We start from the raw sequence: 19,378 nt of genomic DNA, 5'->3' as shown, positions 1-19,378 counted from the left end.
TATTCTATATTGGTCATATGCAGCATCTACATAGATGTGTGTATTTTTTTTTGCTATTTGGGAAGGCCTAATGTGGTGTTTTTGTTTTCAGCAGCAACATAAGCTTCTAGTTTGATTTCATAAATCATCAGTAATCAAAGTCTGAAAAACACTGCTCGCTGACAGGTAGCTGGGTATATTCACTCATGATTACCTTCAGTAATAATGAGAACTTCCTAGGAATACATATTTATTGAACACTTTATGCCATGGCTAGCACATGCCCTGGGAGCGGAGCCGTTTAAACAGCAAAGGTGCCGCACAGTGCTGAGGATTACGGCAGCTTCTACCTGCAGGTAGACATCCCTGTGTGTAAAGTAGAACAACCATCATGCAAACTGTTGCTACAATGCTGAATTTGGCAAAATGCCTGGTATATACCCAGTATTCCGTATGCTCCTTGTGCAATTATTATTGAAATAGGGTACACTGAGTAAACACTTCTTTAAAAAAGCAGGTCAATTATAAATCTACCCCAACATGTTCCTAAAGTAGAGTAAATTTCTTATTATTTAACTAAGTATCAGGCCTTCCCTGTATTATCTTAACCTACTGAAGGTTATAGGCATGGCACACCATGAGAATCAAACAGCACAACACTCGCAATTTCTCTGACCTCTCTCCACTGTACTATCAAATTCAGAGAATACTCTACTGTACACTGTCAGACCCAATACAGAAAAAATAGAAACATTTTTATTTTGTGTTCACATTTATGCCTCTGTGTGTGTGCGCGCACGCACATGCGCACTGTACTTACGCACACACATGCGTGCGCAAGAGTGCCTGCTCGCAAACACAAGCACTTAGGAGTGGAAGTGCATGTGTCTTGTTTGTATGGAAGTCTGAAGACACCTTGCAGGAATCAATTCTCACCTTCCACGGTGTGGCTCCCAGGGATAAACTCGTGTTATCTCACTCAGCAGCAAGCATCTTTCTCTGCCACACCATCTCTCTGCCCCACCTTTCCACCAGGAGTCCCACCATAGGAGTCCCATGAAAATAACTCAATGAGTACAGCCACTACAAAGTCTATAACCTAAATATTACTGCACCGGTTCGTTTAGCTAAGAACCTCCTTGTGTAAAGTTCCCTAAAATCAACTTAGTTATGATTAGGACCGTTGCTTTTAAGCATTAAATACCTATTTTGCATTATCAAAATCACACATTAAAATGATCTCTGTGAGAGAATTTTTTTTGTGAGAGAATATTTTATCCAATTTTTACTGTTTTGTATATACAGCTTAAAGAAATATCCCATAGTTTTTTAATAGTTCCTGAAAAAAAAAGAAAACAGATCCTTATATGTAACAGCAACCACACAAGGAATTAACTTGTTAATTTACTTAGGCTTTAACACTGTATATTCAAAAACCTTTTTTAAATATAAATTATTTGAAAGCAATAGAGTTAAAAGTGACCTTATATTTTTCTTTACCTGATTTATTAACATGATTTGTGAGAAATGAAGGGCTCTAAGTATCTTGATAGCAATAACATAATTATCTTAGACACAGGTAGGGCAGTGCATGCCTGAGTTCTCAGGACTTAGGGGAAATAAGGTCAAAGGATTCGGAGTTCAGGGCCCACGCCTCCTGTGGACTGAACAGTGAGTTCTGAGCCAGACAGAGTTAATTACACAGCCTGATTCTTAGAAGAAAGAGGAGGAAGGAGAGGAAGGGGGCAGGAAATGGAAAATAATCTTACCTTCTTTTTCTACTCGAAAAACAAAAGTTCTTTGTGTTGTAACAATTTCAAACTTATTGTCTCCTTGAGCCCGTACTGTGGATATTGCAGTGAGGGGAATTATTCCTTTTGAGTACATCTCCTGTTATTAGTTAGAGAAAAAAGATGAAGAGAGATGAACATGAAATTCTGAAGATCTTAAAGAATGGCTCAGGATTCACAATTGTTTTTCTTTCATGATTTCTATGGGAAATTTTGAAAAGATAAACAAGTACACTGATTTCCAATGCTGCAAAAGAAACTGTGAAGTGTCCTACGCTTTCAAGAGAAATGACCTTTTCAATTTTCTAGTCGCCTGGATTTAAAAGGCAGAGCACTGAATAAAAATAACACTAAGAGACCAACAATATCCACTTCTTAAACCCAGAATCCCAGGCTCTGACTTGGTCGGCTCACAATGATTCCACGGTGTTTGCAGGCATCTGCTGGTCAGAACGGGAACTGTCACAGAACCGTCTCAAAATACAGCTGCAGTACAGAGAGCACCAAACGTACCAAAGGGAGCCTGGAGATTCATTAATTAACCTAATTTAGTGGTCTGATAATGTGAACTTGATCTCATACTGAATTACATTTTTTTTTGTCATTCTCTAATGAATAACGGGTAAGGAAAAGCCAGGCATGGGCGTTCATAGCTTTAATCCCCAAATCTGGAAGGTTGAGATGGGAGGTTTAAGGCTACCCTGAACTACCCTAAGACTATGCCCCTGAAAATCAGCAAAAGACGAAGAACGGTGCATCTGAGGCTGGCAGTCGGCATGCACACACAGATTATAATTTTGCTTTCAAGGATCAAGACTCTAAGTACTTTCTCTCAATCTTCATTTTTTTGCTAGAACCATTTGGTAGGATGACGTCAAAGATTTATTGAGAATAAAAGAATGAAATACTTGTTGTGCTCTGTGTCAGAGGAAACTTTAGACTCATTATACACTTAAAAACCCAGTAATTTAGGGTCAGAAGTAAATTTGAACTTCAGAACACACAAGTAAGAAGATGCAGTTACTTAAAGTGTTGAGAAACTATTTTAATTTTTTATTTAAAAGATTTTTTCCATTTTACAGAGCAAATATAGTGTCCCCTCCCTCCCCTACTCCTACTCCCTCACCCCACCTTTCTCCCAACTCAACCCCTTGTCCACTCCCCAAAATCATAAGGCCTCACATGGGGCGTCAACAAAGTCTGGCAAGTTGAGGCAGGACAAAGCCTCTCCATCCTATATCCCTACTGAGCAAGGTATTGCACCATAGGGAATGGGCTCCAAAAATCTAGTTCATACACTGGGAATAAATCCTGGTCCCACGGCCAGTGGCCCCACTGACTGCCCAACCACAGAACTGTCACCAACATTCAGAGGGCATAGTTCGGTCCCATACTGATTCCCCAGCTATCAGTGAGCTCTAATTAGCTGGATCAGCTGTCTCTGTGCATTTCCCCATCATGATCTTGACCCCTTTGCTCATATAATCCCTCCTCCCTCTCTTCGACTGGACTCCTGGAACTCTGCCAGTACTTACCTGTGGATTTCTGCATCTGGAAAAGCATTTTATACATGGTGAAATTTGATCCTGACTTTTATAAAACTTAACTTTCACCAAATTGCTAAGTGGAAACGCAAAATTCTGATCAGACAGAATAAAAATAACAGAGGTGATATCATGAGAAATAGAAACCCCCAACACACACCAAAAAAGAAAGAAAGGAAGAAAGGAAGGGAGGAAAGAAAGAAAGAAAGAGAGAGAGAGGGAGGGAGGGAGGGAGGGAGGGAGGGAGGGAGGGAGGGAGGGAGAGAGATAGAAAAAAAGAAAAAAGTATTCAGAGTTATCAAGAATCAAAAAGTATGAGGGTATAAAAACACATTCTCACATCTCAAAAGGTCTGAGTATCAGACTTCCCACCCTCCAACTCCCATCCACACCCCTCCCCCACCTACATTCAGAAAGGTGCAGGCCTCCCAAGGGCTTGAACAAAGCAGGGCAATCAAACTGATGTAGGAGCAAGCTCCTCCCCCTGCATAAAGGCTGGATTAGGTAATCCAGCAGGGAGGACAGTTTCCCAAAAACCAACTAAGCACCAGTGACCAGCCCTGTTTTCACTGGTGGGAGCCTTACAAACAGACCAAGCTACACAACTATCACACACATGCAGAGAGCCTTTACTCAGCAACTGGTGGAAGCAGATGTAGAGATCCACAGCTAATCACTGGGCCCAGCTCAGGGAGTCCTCCTGAAGAAAGGGAGGAAGGATTGTATGAGCCACGGAGATCAAGGTCATGAGGGAGGAACCCACAGAGTCGGCTGACCTGAGCACATGGGAACACATAGACTCTGGATCAACAGTTAGGGAGCCTACATGGGACCGACCTAGGCCCTCTGCATGTATGAGACTAGGATATTTTAAAGGTTGTACCTGGCATTCAGTCTTTTTTTTTATCTCTGCTTTTAGAAGTAGGTTCTGCTACATATGTCTGCCACCATGCTGATCTGCATTACCTTAGAATCAACAGAACCAAATTCTTTGAAATCAAACCCAAAATAAATCTCATCTCATTCATGTCCAACATTTTGCCACATAAACACAAAGTGTAAGCAAACGTACTATAGAAACTCCAGTTAGGAGCAGAAACTCATATCAGAAAATAACAGGTTAGGAGAAGAATATACTAACCCAACCCATGCAGGGAGCACTCCTCCATCCCATGCAGGAAGCACCCCTCCCTCAATCTCCTTCTGCCCATAATGAGAGTCCCCTCTGCTCCTCCACATGCATCTTTCTACCCAGTATCTTCTTTTTTCCATTTACAATTTCTTAGTTAAGGGAGCCATTCTAGGGTTGGCAGAGACTTGACTCTAGAGGGTTTCCCAGGTGTCCAGGAAGACGCCCCCAGCTAGGTCCTTGGGCAGCTGAGGAGAGAGTGCCAGAAATGTCCAGATCCTATTGCCATACTCATGAATATCTTGCATATCACCATAGAACCTTCACCTGGCATTGGATGAAGAAAATGACAGAGCCCCACATAGGAGCACCGGACTGAGCTCTCAAGGTCCTGATGAGGAGCAAAAGGAGGGAGATCATGAGCAAGGAAGCCAGGACCGCGAGGAGTGCTTTTACCCATTGAGACGGTGGGACAGATCTAACGGGAGACCACCAAGCCCAGTTGGAATGGGACTGATGGAACAGGGGACCAAACCGGACTCTGAATGTGGCTGACGGTGGAGGAGGACTGAGAAACCAAGGACAATGGCAATGAACATGAACTCTACAGCATGGACAGGCTCACTATGAGCCTTGTCAGTTTGGTTGCTCACCTTCCTGGACTTAGGGGGAGCTGGGAGGACCTTGGACTTAACATAGTGAAGGGAACCCTGATGGCTCTTTGTCTTTGGAGAGGGGTGGAGTGGGGGTATGGGTGGAAGGGAGGGGAGGGAAGGGGGAGGAGGAGGGGAGGAAGATGGAAATCTTTAATAAAAAAATGAGAAAAAAAAACAATTTCTCTTCCACCCTTCTAACCTTTCACTCCTGAACTGATGCCCTATTCACTCTCTAGTAACAATCTCAATGCATACAACATACATGCTGTCTTTCCCACATCATCTCATATAGCTAACAAGGAACACACCATTTCTACATGATTTAGGAAAGGAAATAGACCATCTCACATAGGGAAGAATATCAGAGACAAAGCACTCACAGAATAACTGAGGTTGTTTTTCTCCTTGTTTTTCTTTCTTGTTTCTGTCTTCCTTAAGAGAAATCCCTCTTCACATTTCAGCTACCAACTTTCCGTGAACAAACCTAAAATTTTTCTCTGTCACTTGGCATGCCCTCCCTCTTTCCTTCCTTCCTTCTATCCCTTATCTATACATTTCACTCAATCAGACTATATCTTCAGTTATCAGTACTATATCTAATTTTTCCCAGGTTCCTCAAACATTAAAAATTAATTCATCATCAGCTGAAAAATTATCCTGACTCCATCTTTGTCCACTGAGATATCACTCTTCTAGGAGCTGGAGAAATGGCTCAGAGGTTAACAGCACTGGATACTCATCTAGAAGGCCAGATTCAATGACTAGCACAGGAATGGTGCCTCCCAACTCTCTGTAGCTCCAATTACAGAGAACTGAATGCCCTCTTTTGGCTTTCATGGGCACTGCATGCAGAGATATGTATATGGACAAAACACTCATACACATATAATAAAAATAAAGTAAAATAAAAAATGAAAATAATAAAATAAAATATCACTTTCTACTCCTTCTCTCTGAAATAGGATTGAACAGTCCTTGACCCAAGTGGATCCTTCCCAGAAATAAAATATGAATTCTCCCTATATATATAATAGTGTCAATGTGCTCCTACTGCTATTTTGCAACTCTGAATGATCTTTGCATTTACAGTTAATCCTTCATTGTTCAGCATAAATTACACTCTACTGAAAATTCTTTCTGCTGTGACTTTTCTCTGAGACCTTGATCTTCACTGTGCGAACATGGTCCACAAATGCAGTCAGCTGGGGAGAATTTTGATTGCTCATTTATCAGTTCCATTCTCCCAAGTTCTACCACATCTAGAGTGCTGACACTCTCCAAAGCAAGCACTCCAATTTAACAGCAACTTGTATACCTGCTTTATAATAATAATACATTGGAATTTAGATAATGATCTAAAATGTCACGAAATGTGATAACCTGATTAATGATGTCTTCCCATATAGATGTTAGATCATTCATCTATTTTTCTTACCAACTTTCTTAGAGTTATTGCTATAGAAATATTTTGAATGATTGAATCCCATGTCCAATCAATCACAATTACCAAACTCTGACATCTCATTTTTTATATTTTTGGAATTTATCTTTATCACTTCTACTGAACCTAAATATTACTACATAATAATTCATAAAGCCTCATTTGTTACCACCCTTTCCAAATTTGCCACCCTTTATTCAACTTATCTTCCTTATAGACTTCCTGAAACATTAGAATCCAACTGTCATTCAGCTGGAGAAAAATAGAGCAAAGATTTAATACTAAGATGTTTGAAATTTATACATGGTTTAAATTGTTTATTATTTATTTACTATTATTTACTTATGTGTTTGCCTGTGGGCATATGTGCGCAGGTAAGAGCAAAACTTGCTGGAGTTGATTCTATCCTTCTATTTTGTGATTCCCAGGAATTGAACTCAGGTCCTTAGACTTGGGTGCAATTATTTTACCTGGTGAGCCATCCTGCAGGTCCTCATGGAGGTTTCAATGGCTAACAATAGTTTCCATGGCTAACAACAGCTAAGGAAGTTCAAACAGAAGGAAAGAAATAACATATGAAAAAAGAAAATATGGCAGGGAAATGGTACTTAAGTCCCTCAAAGCATGCCACTAAGTTAATAGAGGTCTTTACAAAGAAATACAAAATTTGGTTAGTTTACCCAAGGAAATGCTAGAAATGAAAGTAAGTTAAAATGGAAATATGAGGTCAAATCATGAACATTAAATACTCTAGAGACTGTGAAGAGAGAGGGAACAACTTCCCACTGCCAGGCAACCGACAGAGGTAGAAGGAGCAGGGCACCTTTATGGACCGCTGATGAGTGTACTTGTTATACAGATGTCACGACTGATACTGGAAAGTGGGGATTTTTAAATATATAAAATCATTTACACATTGTTATCTAGGCGACCTTTTTCAAACTTTAGTTTACTAAAAATTGTAATAGCTTAGAAAAACTTCCTAATGAGATAATTAACAACTTGTTCTTAGCTACCTTTAACCCATTTGTCAGTGAAGAAAATCCAAACGGTGCTAGATTTAGAAAAAAGGAAAGAAAAAAAACTATATGCCTATAAATAACAATGATTTTTTTTAACAGGTAATGGCTTCTGGAAGAGAAATGTAGAAAGCAAAGAAGTGACCAAAATATACTTTGCAAACTGAATAGTATGTTGCTGCAACCTCAGGAAGCCAGAGGTTATCTAATGATTCATTTATAATCTATTATGAGATCTCAAGGTAAAACTTGTGTGTTTTTTTTTCAACACTGTAGGGTTGATTTTATATTTTTCTTGTAACAACAATATAAAGACAATACAAAGTAAAAATGGGGGAAAAAAGAAAAGAAAAAAATCCTCAATGGATAGCAGGCTCAAAATGCCTGTTTTCCGAAGTGTGAAATGTTACTTAAAGAAACTTTAAAGCATCCCTGGAGGTTGTACCACACAGATATCTAGGTCAAATCTGTCATTTATCTGCCACTTTCAGACGATGAAACAACCACAGGGCAATTCTTCCCAAAGATGAGTGGGAACAGGGGTGAGTTAGATTTCCTAGCAGGGGAGCAGATATCAAGGCTGTGTGGATGACATTGTTTCTGTAATAAAATGGAGACATCCTCATGGAGGTATTATTGAACAACACTGAGGAACATGGAAGAAAACCAGAAAATTGGAACCTCTGCACACCACCTCCTGATGTCCAACTGCATACAATGACTCCGATGTGCTATCCACACAACTGCTAAACTGCACAGGCAGCTATAGTACTAGCTGTGACAACTATGTGCATGTCTTTTCAGAGGGGCAGAAGCAAAACTGCCTCCTTTTAAGAAACGACTCACAAATGGTAGAAGGACTTGGCCAGATGTTTCAGTCATCTGGATGCAAGTACATGAAATGTTTGCAAAGGGATTTAACTGGGATATTTTTAAAGAACGAATCTTGGATAAATTAGTCCTAGGAAATCACATGACTGTAAACTTCTAATAACAAATTTCATGGCATGAATATCTGAAATAACAATAGGCTCACTCCACTTCAAGTGTGAATGATGATATAGAGAAAACCAATTCAGTGGGAAGCAAAGAAGAATCCCCTTCTTAAATGAGAATAGAGAAAATCCGCCAACAAAGAAACCTGGCAAGGAGGTCTTCCTTATTCCTAAATACACTTCTTCAGCAGTTCAATAATACCAAAGAGAAGACTCAGATGTTGAAGAGAACTGGCAATTAGTTTCTCTGATTTAATTTTTGTTATGAGTCAAGTCTTTAAGAGCGAAACCATTTTCTTTGCGCGTTTTTTGTTATATTTTGGCATTTTTTCTTACCGTTTTTGTTTTGCTCATTTTAACTTATTTTTAAAAGAGAGGGGATGAACACTAAGTTGGGCAGGGAGGGAAGGGTGAAGGACCTGTGAGGAGTTTGGAAACCAGCAAATAAACATGACTCATGTACTGTATGAAAAAAAATAATAAAAGGGAAAAACGACAATAAAAAAAAAAAAAGATGTCTTCAGGTCTAGGGACACCGAATTCACAGTGCACATCATGGACACATGCGAAACATCAAGATGGTCAAATACACACACGACAAACTATAAATAGCTGATGCGGAAATAATGACGAAAACATCTGTGCCACCACTTTGCAAACCATGTGGATCTTTAAACCAGCTTGTTACTCGATCAAGGTTAAAAATGAAACCAAACAACATGAAGCCTCCTACTGCTCTCAACATGGTGCAAGTGTCTTTGCAGCCCAGGTTATTGTATATTAGTATGTTTACTTTCTGCCTTGCAGAGACACCTCTCTTCAAGCCAAAAAAAATTTACGAATATTATAAAGTACAAACTTCAAATGGGAAACAATGTTAAACTGGCATGAAATAAATAAAATAGATAAAAGAATGTGGTTATATCTTTAAATGAAAACATTAAAGATAAAATATTATTAGGAGGAAAAGGGCCTCATTTTAATAAGTTAAGACAGGGTTCATTTTATCAGTTTTACCTTTGCACTGAGAAAATAATCAAACAAAAGTGGAAAGGCTGATACAGAGGTCATCTTCTAAGTTTAACAGCTGAGCGGGATTGATTCCAGACACTCCTCAGACACCAGGATGCACAAATGTGCAAATTTTTAATTAAAATTGTATTATGCCTGCATATATCCTGCACTTACCCTCCTGCATTCCTAATGAGTTCCGGTTATTTATAATATCTTATATATGGAAATTCTTTGTAAACTACTGTTTTACTTATTCATTTAGAGCATGATAATAAAAGGGGATGAATTTGTTCAATACAGACAGAACTTTTTTACGTATTTCTGATGCACAGTTGGTTCAGCCCACACCCATGCACAAGCTAGGGCACAGAAGCCTGATCATGTACCATCTAACTGTATAAAATACAGAATTTGCTATGGTTAACTACGCATGCATATGATCACATATACATATTGGCAAATACAAATATATACACAGGCAACTATTTTTTACTGTGTTCCGATATAATACATGATCCTCACAAATATTTGAGTCTATATCTCATTAGAAGGCCATCCTCAAAACTTAAGAAAACATTCCTAAAATTCTACTATGCATTATGACTCAATTGCACAAGGAATATTCCTCTGCTACTTTCACCAACAGACAAGATTTTCAGTAGGCTCTTATTACACAATCCTGTTAGCATCATCTCCCACATCTCCCACTCATAAAGCTCACTCATAAAATAACCAGAAATCACTACCTGCTTTGTGAAATAGCCAATGCTTTCTCATGTGAGCTTTTGCATATTCTTTATGTACATAATTCTTATTTTCTATCATGTCTGCACACGCAAACTTATTTTCTTCCAAACTCATAGGCAACAGAATTTCATCCAAATACTTCCCACTGTCAGAGGATGAGACAACCCCTCCCTGTTTCTCAATTTTCTGTTTGTAATGTGATTTGTTTACATCCTTTAATTTGTAGTGGATGGAGGCAATTTTGTATTCACCTTTACATCTCAAAAACATCTCCTATGGTTTATAGAAGATGAAAAATAATAAGATAAATAACTATTAGAAGCATAAGCTCAAAAATTGATTGTTCATGGCTATGAGAAGTTAAATTAAGAGTGATTTTGTCATATTCCAGTTCTTTTCATGTTGATAATATATTTTCTAATCTTTAAAAAGCTGAACTATTAGCTAAAGTTACCTAAAGTGCACTTAGTATGTGTAAAATAATCTTTGAAGACTGCGAATGTACTTACTCTTTCATTGTTGTAGTAAGAAATGCTAAAGCCATCAAACTTCACCCATCTCTTCTGAAACATGCGTTTTCTGTAAAAATAAATGAAACTGTTATTTTACATTCCATTACTGTGAATGTGGATTTTAAATGTATTTGTAATGACATCATATTGAGTACATTTCATTGTTCTGTTAGGCAATATACGTAATAGGAGGCTACAAGAATGCTCAGGTCTAGCTTTATAGCCATGCTACACAGGGAAAATGTGAAGAATAATAACTTTCTAGTTACATAAAATATGTGTTTGAACATAATGCCAATATTGCTATCACATCCAACATTGCTATCACCCACAACATTGCTATCATACCAACATTGCTATCACAGCAGTGAGGGTCACTGCTGAGCAAAGTGTGAGTCCATGCACCATCACTGAACCCACATTCCATCAAGAAGATAATCCTGCCGGGCGGTGGTGGTGCACGCCTTTAATCCCAGCACTCGGGAGGCAGAGGCAGGCGGATCTCTGTGAGTTCGAGGCCAGCCTGGTCTACAAGAGCTAGTTCCAGGACAGGCTCTAAAAAAGCTGCAGAGAAACCCTGTCTGGAAAAACCAAAAAAAGAAAAAAAAAAAGAAGAAGATAATCCTTCACTGAACAGACTACACAATGCTCTCATCCTTCATTAAGCTTATGTGCATATCATACTTTACTTTGATCTTTGGCAAATGAATATTATGTTGTTAAGCTAATACCGCTTTGGTAATAGCATTTATACATATGATCTATTGATTTAAAGTAAATGCATTGAAAAATTGGTGCTAAATTAGAGATTCAATTACAATATCTTTAAACAGAATACAGTTGAAAGAGGACCATATAAAAGGCAAATGTAGTTTAAAATTCAGACACGAAAATCAAAGGTAAAATAAAATAATTCTATTTTGGAATTTTGACATTAAAGAAGATTCTTTCTGACTTGACAAGAGATGACTGAGGAGCCTTTGTGCACACACCTTGGTTTTGTTTTGATTTGGTTCCCCGCACCCCACAAATCCACACACTCAAGTCTATAGATTTTGAGTGCCTTCTTTCTCCTCTATACACTTCTGGCCTTGACTGATGCCATCAAGATACCCTGTGCTTTTAATAGATACCAAAACTAACCTCCTATTTCAGAAAGTGAAACAGGTCAGCATCAAGCATTCTTCCTCCCTTCTATTTTGTAGTATTTAAACACATTTAAGGAGTTGCTATCACTTCCTGTGGCTTTCAGAAGTGTTAAAGATAGAAAAAGAACTTTCTGGCCCTGGGAGAGTTTTTCTTCTCAGTGTTTCCCTGCCAAAGGTCTATTACTTGTGTAAAACATAGAAATATTCCCATGTTAATCATTAACAAATGTATGGATTTGTTGAGTCAACCAGTCCTAATAACCAAAAATGAAGTTCACCAGTGCATACAACAATTTGACATGTAAACACTGAATTAATGATTAATAAGAACATGCAAGGAGTTAGCCTCATACAAGGACGCAGACTACCAGTCATCTTCCACCTGATCCCCGCATCTATCAGCTCCTCCTTAAGGTCTCTTGGCGTGTCCTATCTCTTCTCAAAGCAGAGTTAGTCGTCTGGATTTTCGCTTCCAACAATCCAAGTGTTCCCAGATTCCCAGCACTAACAGTTGGGAGGTAAGGCAGAAACCAGTAAACACACATTCCTTCCTCCTTGAATAACCTAGCCTCTCTGCATCCACTGTTTTCTTCCAATCTCCTATTCTTACAACACAGTGTCTTCCACCACAGTCCCAGCAGTCACTAGGGATCTTGAGAAGTCTGTGTGGAACCCCACCCACCTTACATTGAAAGGGAATATAAGAGCACAGCAGAACATGAAATGTTCCATTTTAAAATAAATACAAGTGATATAGGACAACAGTCCTTAAAGCCCTTCTCCAACCCCTCTTTCTTCTCTTACTAATTTTAATAGTTATTCCTAAAGCACCTCCACAAAAATTCCTTCCCTGATGAACTAGTACAAAGCCAGCCAGAGAGATTTCCTCCTACAGCAATTAACAAAATCTCTTTGTGTACTTCCTGAACACCATCTTCCCAAACCCCACCTCTGCTTTACAGGGACAAAGGTCAAAAATGCCTCATTCTCTACTTATGATCAACTATGAACACTAAGACCCAAGTAAAACACACACACACACACACACACACACACACACACACAGGTTGAAAGAACTAGGAATATGACTAAGCACAGTCCTTTTAAAACACAGCAGGAAGACAGAAGAAGAAAACATCCACACCCCATTCATATGCAATCACCTTCGTTTAAAACAAGAATTGCAGAAGGGTGGGCGAATTTCTGAAAACCCAGAATTCAATCACAGCCGGCAAGAGCCGACTGTGGAAATGTCTCAGAGACTGTGTTAATACACCTCAGCTCAGATCACTTAGTTGCAGCTACTTGGACCCTAAAGTTTTCATTCTTTGTTTTTATGTGTGGAAATGTGTAGAACGTTTGCTCATGTGTGCACATGTGTCCATGCCTGTAAAACCCCCAAGTCAAGTGTCTTCTATTACTCTTCACCTCCTTTTTTTTTCTTTGAGACAGAGCCACTGACTGAGCCATAATTTTACCATTTGTGTTAGACTGTGGGCTATGGAGCCCTTGGAATCTGCCCTTTTCATTCCCAGATCTGGGCTAAGAGATGTGAGTGTCCAGGTCCATCTTTTTACATGGTTTTGATGAGTCTAAAGACAAGCTCTTCACAGGCTAAGCCACCTCCCAGCCTGGATTCACAAGCTCTCACCGAATTCTTTCAAAAGCCAGGAGCATTCAGCAATTTGCTTGACTATGTATGTTGTCATCTACACAATTCAAGCTGAAGCACATGCCCTTGGGTTACAAACAGACAGACAAAAGAACAGCAAAAACGTTCTTAATTTTAAAGTCAGCTTAGGGTTCTATGCTGGACTGAATGCATGGCTGACCTCACTGCACTGTCTTGCTCCTGTGTGGGATGCCAGAGGCCTCAGAGCCTAATGGAGATAATGTGGAGGGCAGCGGGGGCTGTTGTGGGGAGACTGAGAGCCCACTGCCCAGAAGGCTAAGGCCTATGCTTTGAGGAAATAAAAAGAACACATTAGTCATGTAACAGTCTTAATGTGTGAAAGAATCTCCCAGTGACTATAAAGCTCTCAACTGCAGATAGCTATTTCATGTGCTCATCAATTTTTAATCAAGTTTTCTAAAGATTGTTAAATCTCTAAGAATTAATTAATTTAAGTCCTGCTTAAGTCAAGCTTAAGTCCTGGTCTGTGAAAAAGAGAATGAGAATCATGTCGTATGTAGCCAAAAGAACACCCTTCTAGAGGAGAAATGAGGCATTTTGCTATCTTATTGCAAAAAATGTCACTTCTGCCATGTAGTAAGCCTTTGGGTACTTACTCTGTAGACAGTTCCTTCTGAGTCATATTGCCTCTGTCTATCCCTAGAACATTCCTTGCCTCTTGGCCTTCCTGTAAAACATATTCAATACTTAGAAATTTCCACCTGGTTCCTCACACGCTCATCCCTCTTGTGCTCAGGTCTCGGCTTAAAGGCCATTCTAACCAAATGTCAACCCAGCCCATTGTAGGGTCCTTCAGCCTCCCCTTGTTCTCCTAATAACACTCCGCAAAAACTTTAATTACATATTTGTTTGCATCACTCACTTCCCATATTACATTTGAGATCCTTAAACACAAAATCATTTTGATTCTGTTTGTCCATGTAAATACAGCAAATGTATTTACTGAAAAAAGTACACTCAAATTTGCATATTATAAGCAGAAAATAGTAGAGAAACATGATTCCTTTTTTTTTAATACTAAGGATGAGTTTGATTATGTGGAAAAAAATCATTATAAGACTATCCTAAATTAAGGGGAAAATATGAGTGCCTACAGGAAGCTCCAAAAGCTCATCATTAATTTGAAGTAACTAGAAGTACAGTTTAAAAGTAAGTATTTTCTTTAAGCAAAATCTCCCCATACCTGCTGTTTTTAGTTGGTGATAACCACCACTGGATTTTCTGCTTACATAGATTCAACTTTTTAGTTTTCACACATAAATGGACACCTTTGCAATTTTAAGAAGAGTGAATTCTTGGTACCTAACATACAGATTAGTGATTATAGTTAATGATAAATTTTTATGCCAAGTTGGATAAAAGAATAGCTTTTAAGTAGGTCAAAATTGGATAAAAGAAAATCTGAACTGTGTGAGATGACACCGTGTAAATAATGCTCATTGTGGGGACTGGTTCACAATGTGTACATGTATCAAATCATCCCCTTATGTATACAATGTATCATGTTTATCAATTATAGTTATAAAAAGCTAGAAAAAAATAAATATATCTTGTTATGTGATATATTTGTTGATAGTTTTCATTTAAAATTAAAATAATCAATATAAGATACATTTATAAGATGAATATTGACTTAACATTGCATAATCTATGTTGCTGATTAAATGTGTCAATATCCAATGAGCTATTTTCTGCATGTAAATATTAATATTGAATTCTATTAATAATATATGACAAGACAAAATAATGAAAGGTAATTACATCCTCTTATGTAGTTTTATGCTACTTCATAGTAAATATAAAGTTAAATTTAATAACACAATTTTACAAACTCAAATGTCAACAAAATAATAAAAGGAAGATCTTGAGAAGTATTTGCTTCTAAATTCCAATGTAAAATTTTTATTTTTAAAGTTAAAATAATTTAATTTTGGCTGGCCATTACAATGTATGGTAAGTAAATACAATACTGAAGAGATATGACAGGAAATTTATTAGTTGGAGGACAGTCTAGTAAGACACATCCCCTCTGTTTTTTTTTTATTATTTTATTTTAAGTACTTTAATGTTTTCTGTGTGGTAACACCTATGTTTGGAAACTTCATTTACTGGAGACTAGAGAGATGGTTCAAAGGATAAAGTATCTGTCATTCAAGCATGAATACTTGGGGTCAAGTTTATAGCCCTCCCATAAATGGCACATTGGTCGGGAAGCTTGTCTGTATCCTTGCATTTGGGAAGTAGACACAGGAGCATAACCAGAGCGAGATGGATAGCCAGAACAGCTAAATCACTGATCTCTAGGTTCGCATGAGAAACCCTGCCTCAATATAAAATATAGAAGGAAGATCAAAAAAGATTATTTGGCCTCCACACAAACTCCCACAAGCATGCATGTATACAACACACACAATCAATATACACATGTATATCACACACACACACACACACACACACACACACACACACACACACAAGCATTAACGATGCATTCAGCAGCTTAGTCGGCTTCATGAAATTCTAAAATCAATAAAAAGGAATTATGAAAGGCAATGCCATGTTAACCAGTGTTCCTAGTGTGAGGCAATGCAAGTTAAATCGGACATAATAATGCATTACAGGGAAGAAATATTAAAGTTCCAGTCAGTAACACACATAATGCTTTGTTCCAGGCACTGTGCCAAACCACTTACAAACATTAACACATTTAATCCTCCAAACAACCAAAGGAGAAAAGTAATATTAGCCTTACCTTACAGATTCAGGCACAGAGCCACAGGTAAGTTATGTAATCCCTCCCCATCACACTACCAATATAGACACTCTCTTCCTGAGCACTGCTTTCTTAACAGCACCCCACAACAGTCTCCAGTACATCTAATGCTACATAGCCAGCCATGCTGCTAGCTTGCAGGAAGTGATAGTGTTTAGCCTTCATATAGTTTATACGTTAGTTCAACTTTGGAAACTCTTCCACAATCCCTCCAGGAATAAACGTAACACAGACAGGAGGTACGTTAGCCTGGGTTTTAGCTTCTTTTATTTTTAGCATTCTGAAGAGAAACATTTCTTTAAGAAGCCTTTTCAGAATAATTTATAAGGCTTGTGAAGTATCACCGGTTTTCTATAAACTCTTCCCTTGAGCTCTGGTAGGGCAGGTGTTTTGAAGTTTCAATTGCTTTCATAAAAACAGCTTGCACTCCTGTTGTCAAGATTTGTCTCAAAATGTGTATCTTAGAAAGCTGTCTTTCAAAGCATTGTAAATGCGTGCAATTAAATCTCTGTTTATGAAGGAGTCACACAGAGGTACTCTCCGTTAAACTCACTGTTAAGGGCAGTAGGGTTTGGGAATTGTTGTTATTGTTGTTGTTGTTGTTGGTGGTGGTGGTGGTGGTGGTGGTGGGGGTGGTGGTGGTGGTGGTGGTGGTGGTGGTGGTGGTTTTGTTTTATTATGTTTTATTTTGTTTTGTTTTGAAGTGGATACATGGTCTCACCATGTAACTGTGGCTTATCTGGAACTCACTATGTAGATAGACCAGGCTGGCCTGGAACTCATAAAGTTCTGACTCCTAAGTGCGGGGACAAAAGGCATGAGTCACTACAAATGTCTTTGTTTTATTCTTTTAAAGATCACATCTTTAACCTTAAATAAAAAGATTTTTAATCTAATAAGCGTGCTAAGCAATAACATTGATAACGTATGAGGTACTTTGTTGCCTTTAAGATCCACAACAGGTTCATCTTTTGGGGCCTGGGTTACCTCACTCAGGATGGTGTTTTCTATTTCCATCCATTTGCATGCAAAATTCAAGATCTCATTGTTTTTTACCGCCGAGTAGTACTCTAATATGTATATATTCCACACTTTCTTCATCCATTCTTCCACTGAAGGGCATCTAGGTTGTTTCCAGGTTCTGGCTATTACAAATAATGCTGCTATAAAACATAGTTGAACAAATGCTTTTGTAATATGATTGGGCATCTCTTGGGTAAATTCCCAACAGTGGGATTGCTGGGTCCTGGGGTAGGTTGATCCCAAATTTCCTGAGAAACCTCCACACTGCTTTCCAAAGTGGTTGCACAAGTTTGCATTCCCACCAGCAATGGATGAGTGTACCCCTTACTCCACATCCTCTCCAGCAAAGGCTATCATTGGTGTTTTTGATTTTAGCCATTCTGACAGGTGTAAGATGGTATCTCAGCATTGTTTTTTTTTTCTTTCTCATGGTTTATTTTTTTTTATATTTAAAAATTTCCATCTCCTTCCCTCCTCCTCCCCCTCCCTCCGCTCCTCCTCCCCCTTCCCGCCCCTCCTTCTCCCCCTTCCCTCCCCTTCCCTCCACCCATACCTCCCCTCCCTCCCTCTCAAGGCCAAGGAGCCATCAGGGTTCCCCACTCTAAGCTAAGTCCAAGGTCCTCCCAACTCCCCCCAGGTCCAGGAAGGTGATCGACCAAGCTGAGAAGGCTCCCACAGAGCCCGTCCATGCAGAAGAATCAGAGCCCAGCGCCAATGTCCTTTGCTTCTCAGTCAGCCCCCGCTGTTGGCCACATTCAGCTCAGCGTTGTTTTGATTTGCATTTCCCTGATTGCTAAGGAGGTTGAGCATGCCCTTAAGATGAACATGGGATGTACTCACTCATAATTGGTTTCTAGCCATAAATAAAGGACATCGAGCCTATAATTCGTAAAAAATCCTAGAGAAGCTATATAAGAAGGTGAACCCAAAGAAAAACATATAGTTATCCTCCTGGATATTGGAAGTAGACAAGATTGCCGGACAAAAAATGGGAACATGGGGGTGGGGTGGGATGGGGGGATGGGGGGATGGGGAGAGAAAAGGGTGAAGTGGAGGATGGGAAGAGCTTGGGGGAATAGGATGGTTGGGATATAGGAAGGGTGGATATGGGAACAAGGAATTATATATCTTAGTTAAGGGAGCCATTCTAGGGTTGGCAGAGACTTGACTCTAGAGGGGTTCCCAGGTGTCCAGGAAGACGCCCCCAGCTAGGTCCTTGGGCAGCTGAGGAGAGGGTGCCAGAAATGTCCAGATCCTATTGCCATACTCATGAATATCTTGCATATCACCATAGAACCTTCACCTGGTATTGGATGGAGAAAATGACAGAGCCCCACATAGGAGCACCGGACTGAGCTCTCAAGGTCCTGATGAGGAGCAAAAGGAGGGAGATCATGAGCAAGGAAGCCAGGACCGCAAGGAGTGCTTTTACCCATTGAGACGGTGGGACAGATCTAACGGGAGACCACCAAGCCCAGTCGGAATGGGACTGATGGAACAGGGGACCAAACCGGACTCTGAATGTGGCTGACGGTGGAGGAGGACTGAGAAACCAAGGACAATGGCAATGAACATGAACTCTACAGCATGGACGGGCTCACTGTGAGCCTTGTCAGTTTGGTTGCTCACCTTCCTGGACTTAGGGAGAGCTGGGAGGACCTTGGACTTAACATAGTGAAGGGAACCCTGATGGCTCTTTGTCTTTGGAGAGGGGTGGAGTGGGGGTATGGGTGGAAGGGAGGGGAGGGAAGGGGGAGGAGAAGGGGAGGAGATGGAAATCTTTAATAAAAAAATGAGAAAAAAAATTTAAAAAAAAAAAGATCCACAACAGGAATGACCCTGAAGCCATCTTGTCAAATGATGCCTTCTACGAGTCATGGTATTTATACTCAGAATATATGTCACATTTATTCTA

At 39.3% G+C, this 19,378-nt stretch overlaps 1 protein-coding gene across 1 annotated transcript in view; it reads right to left on the bottom strand.

The window, feature by feature from the left end:
* Arap2 (ArfGAP with RhoGAP domain, ankyrin repeat and PH domain 2) overlaps positions 1–19,378 on the bottom strand; it is a 173,889-nt gene that overhangs the window by 112,703 nt on the left and 41,808 nt on the right. The window contains exons 8-9 of the mRNA XM_038328559.1: positions 10,824–10,893; positions 1,749–1,869 (exon numbers count right to left, since the gene is read on the bottom strand). Coding sequence (XP_038184487.1) covers positions 1,749–1,869; positions 10,824–10,893 — 191 coding nt within the window. The remainder of the gene's footprint in view (positions 1–1,748; positions 1,870–10,823; positions 10,894–19,378) is intronic.

Source organism: Arvicola amphibius, chromosome 1 (genome assembly GCF_903992535.2).
Source record: "Arvicola amphibius chromosome 1, mArvAmp1.2, whole genome shotgun sequence".
NCBI lineage: Eukaryota > Metazoa > Chordata > Mammalia > Rodentia > Cricetidae > Arvicola > Arvicola amphibius.
Note: the sequence above shows the minus strand (reverse complement) of the source record. Positions and strands in the feature narration are given on the sequence as shown.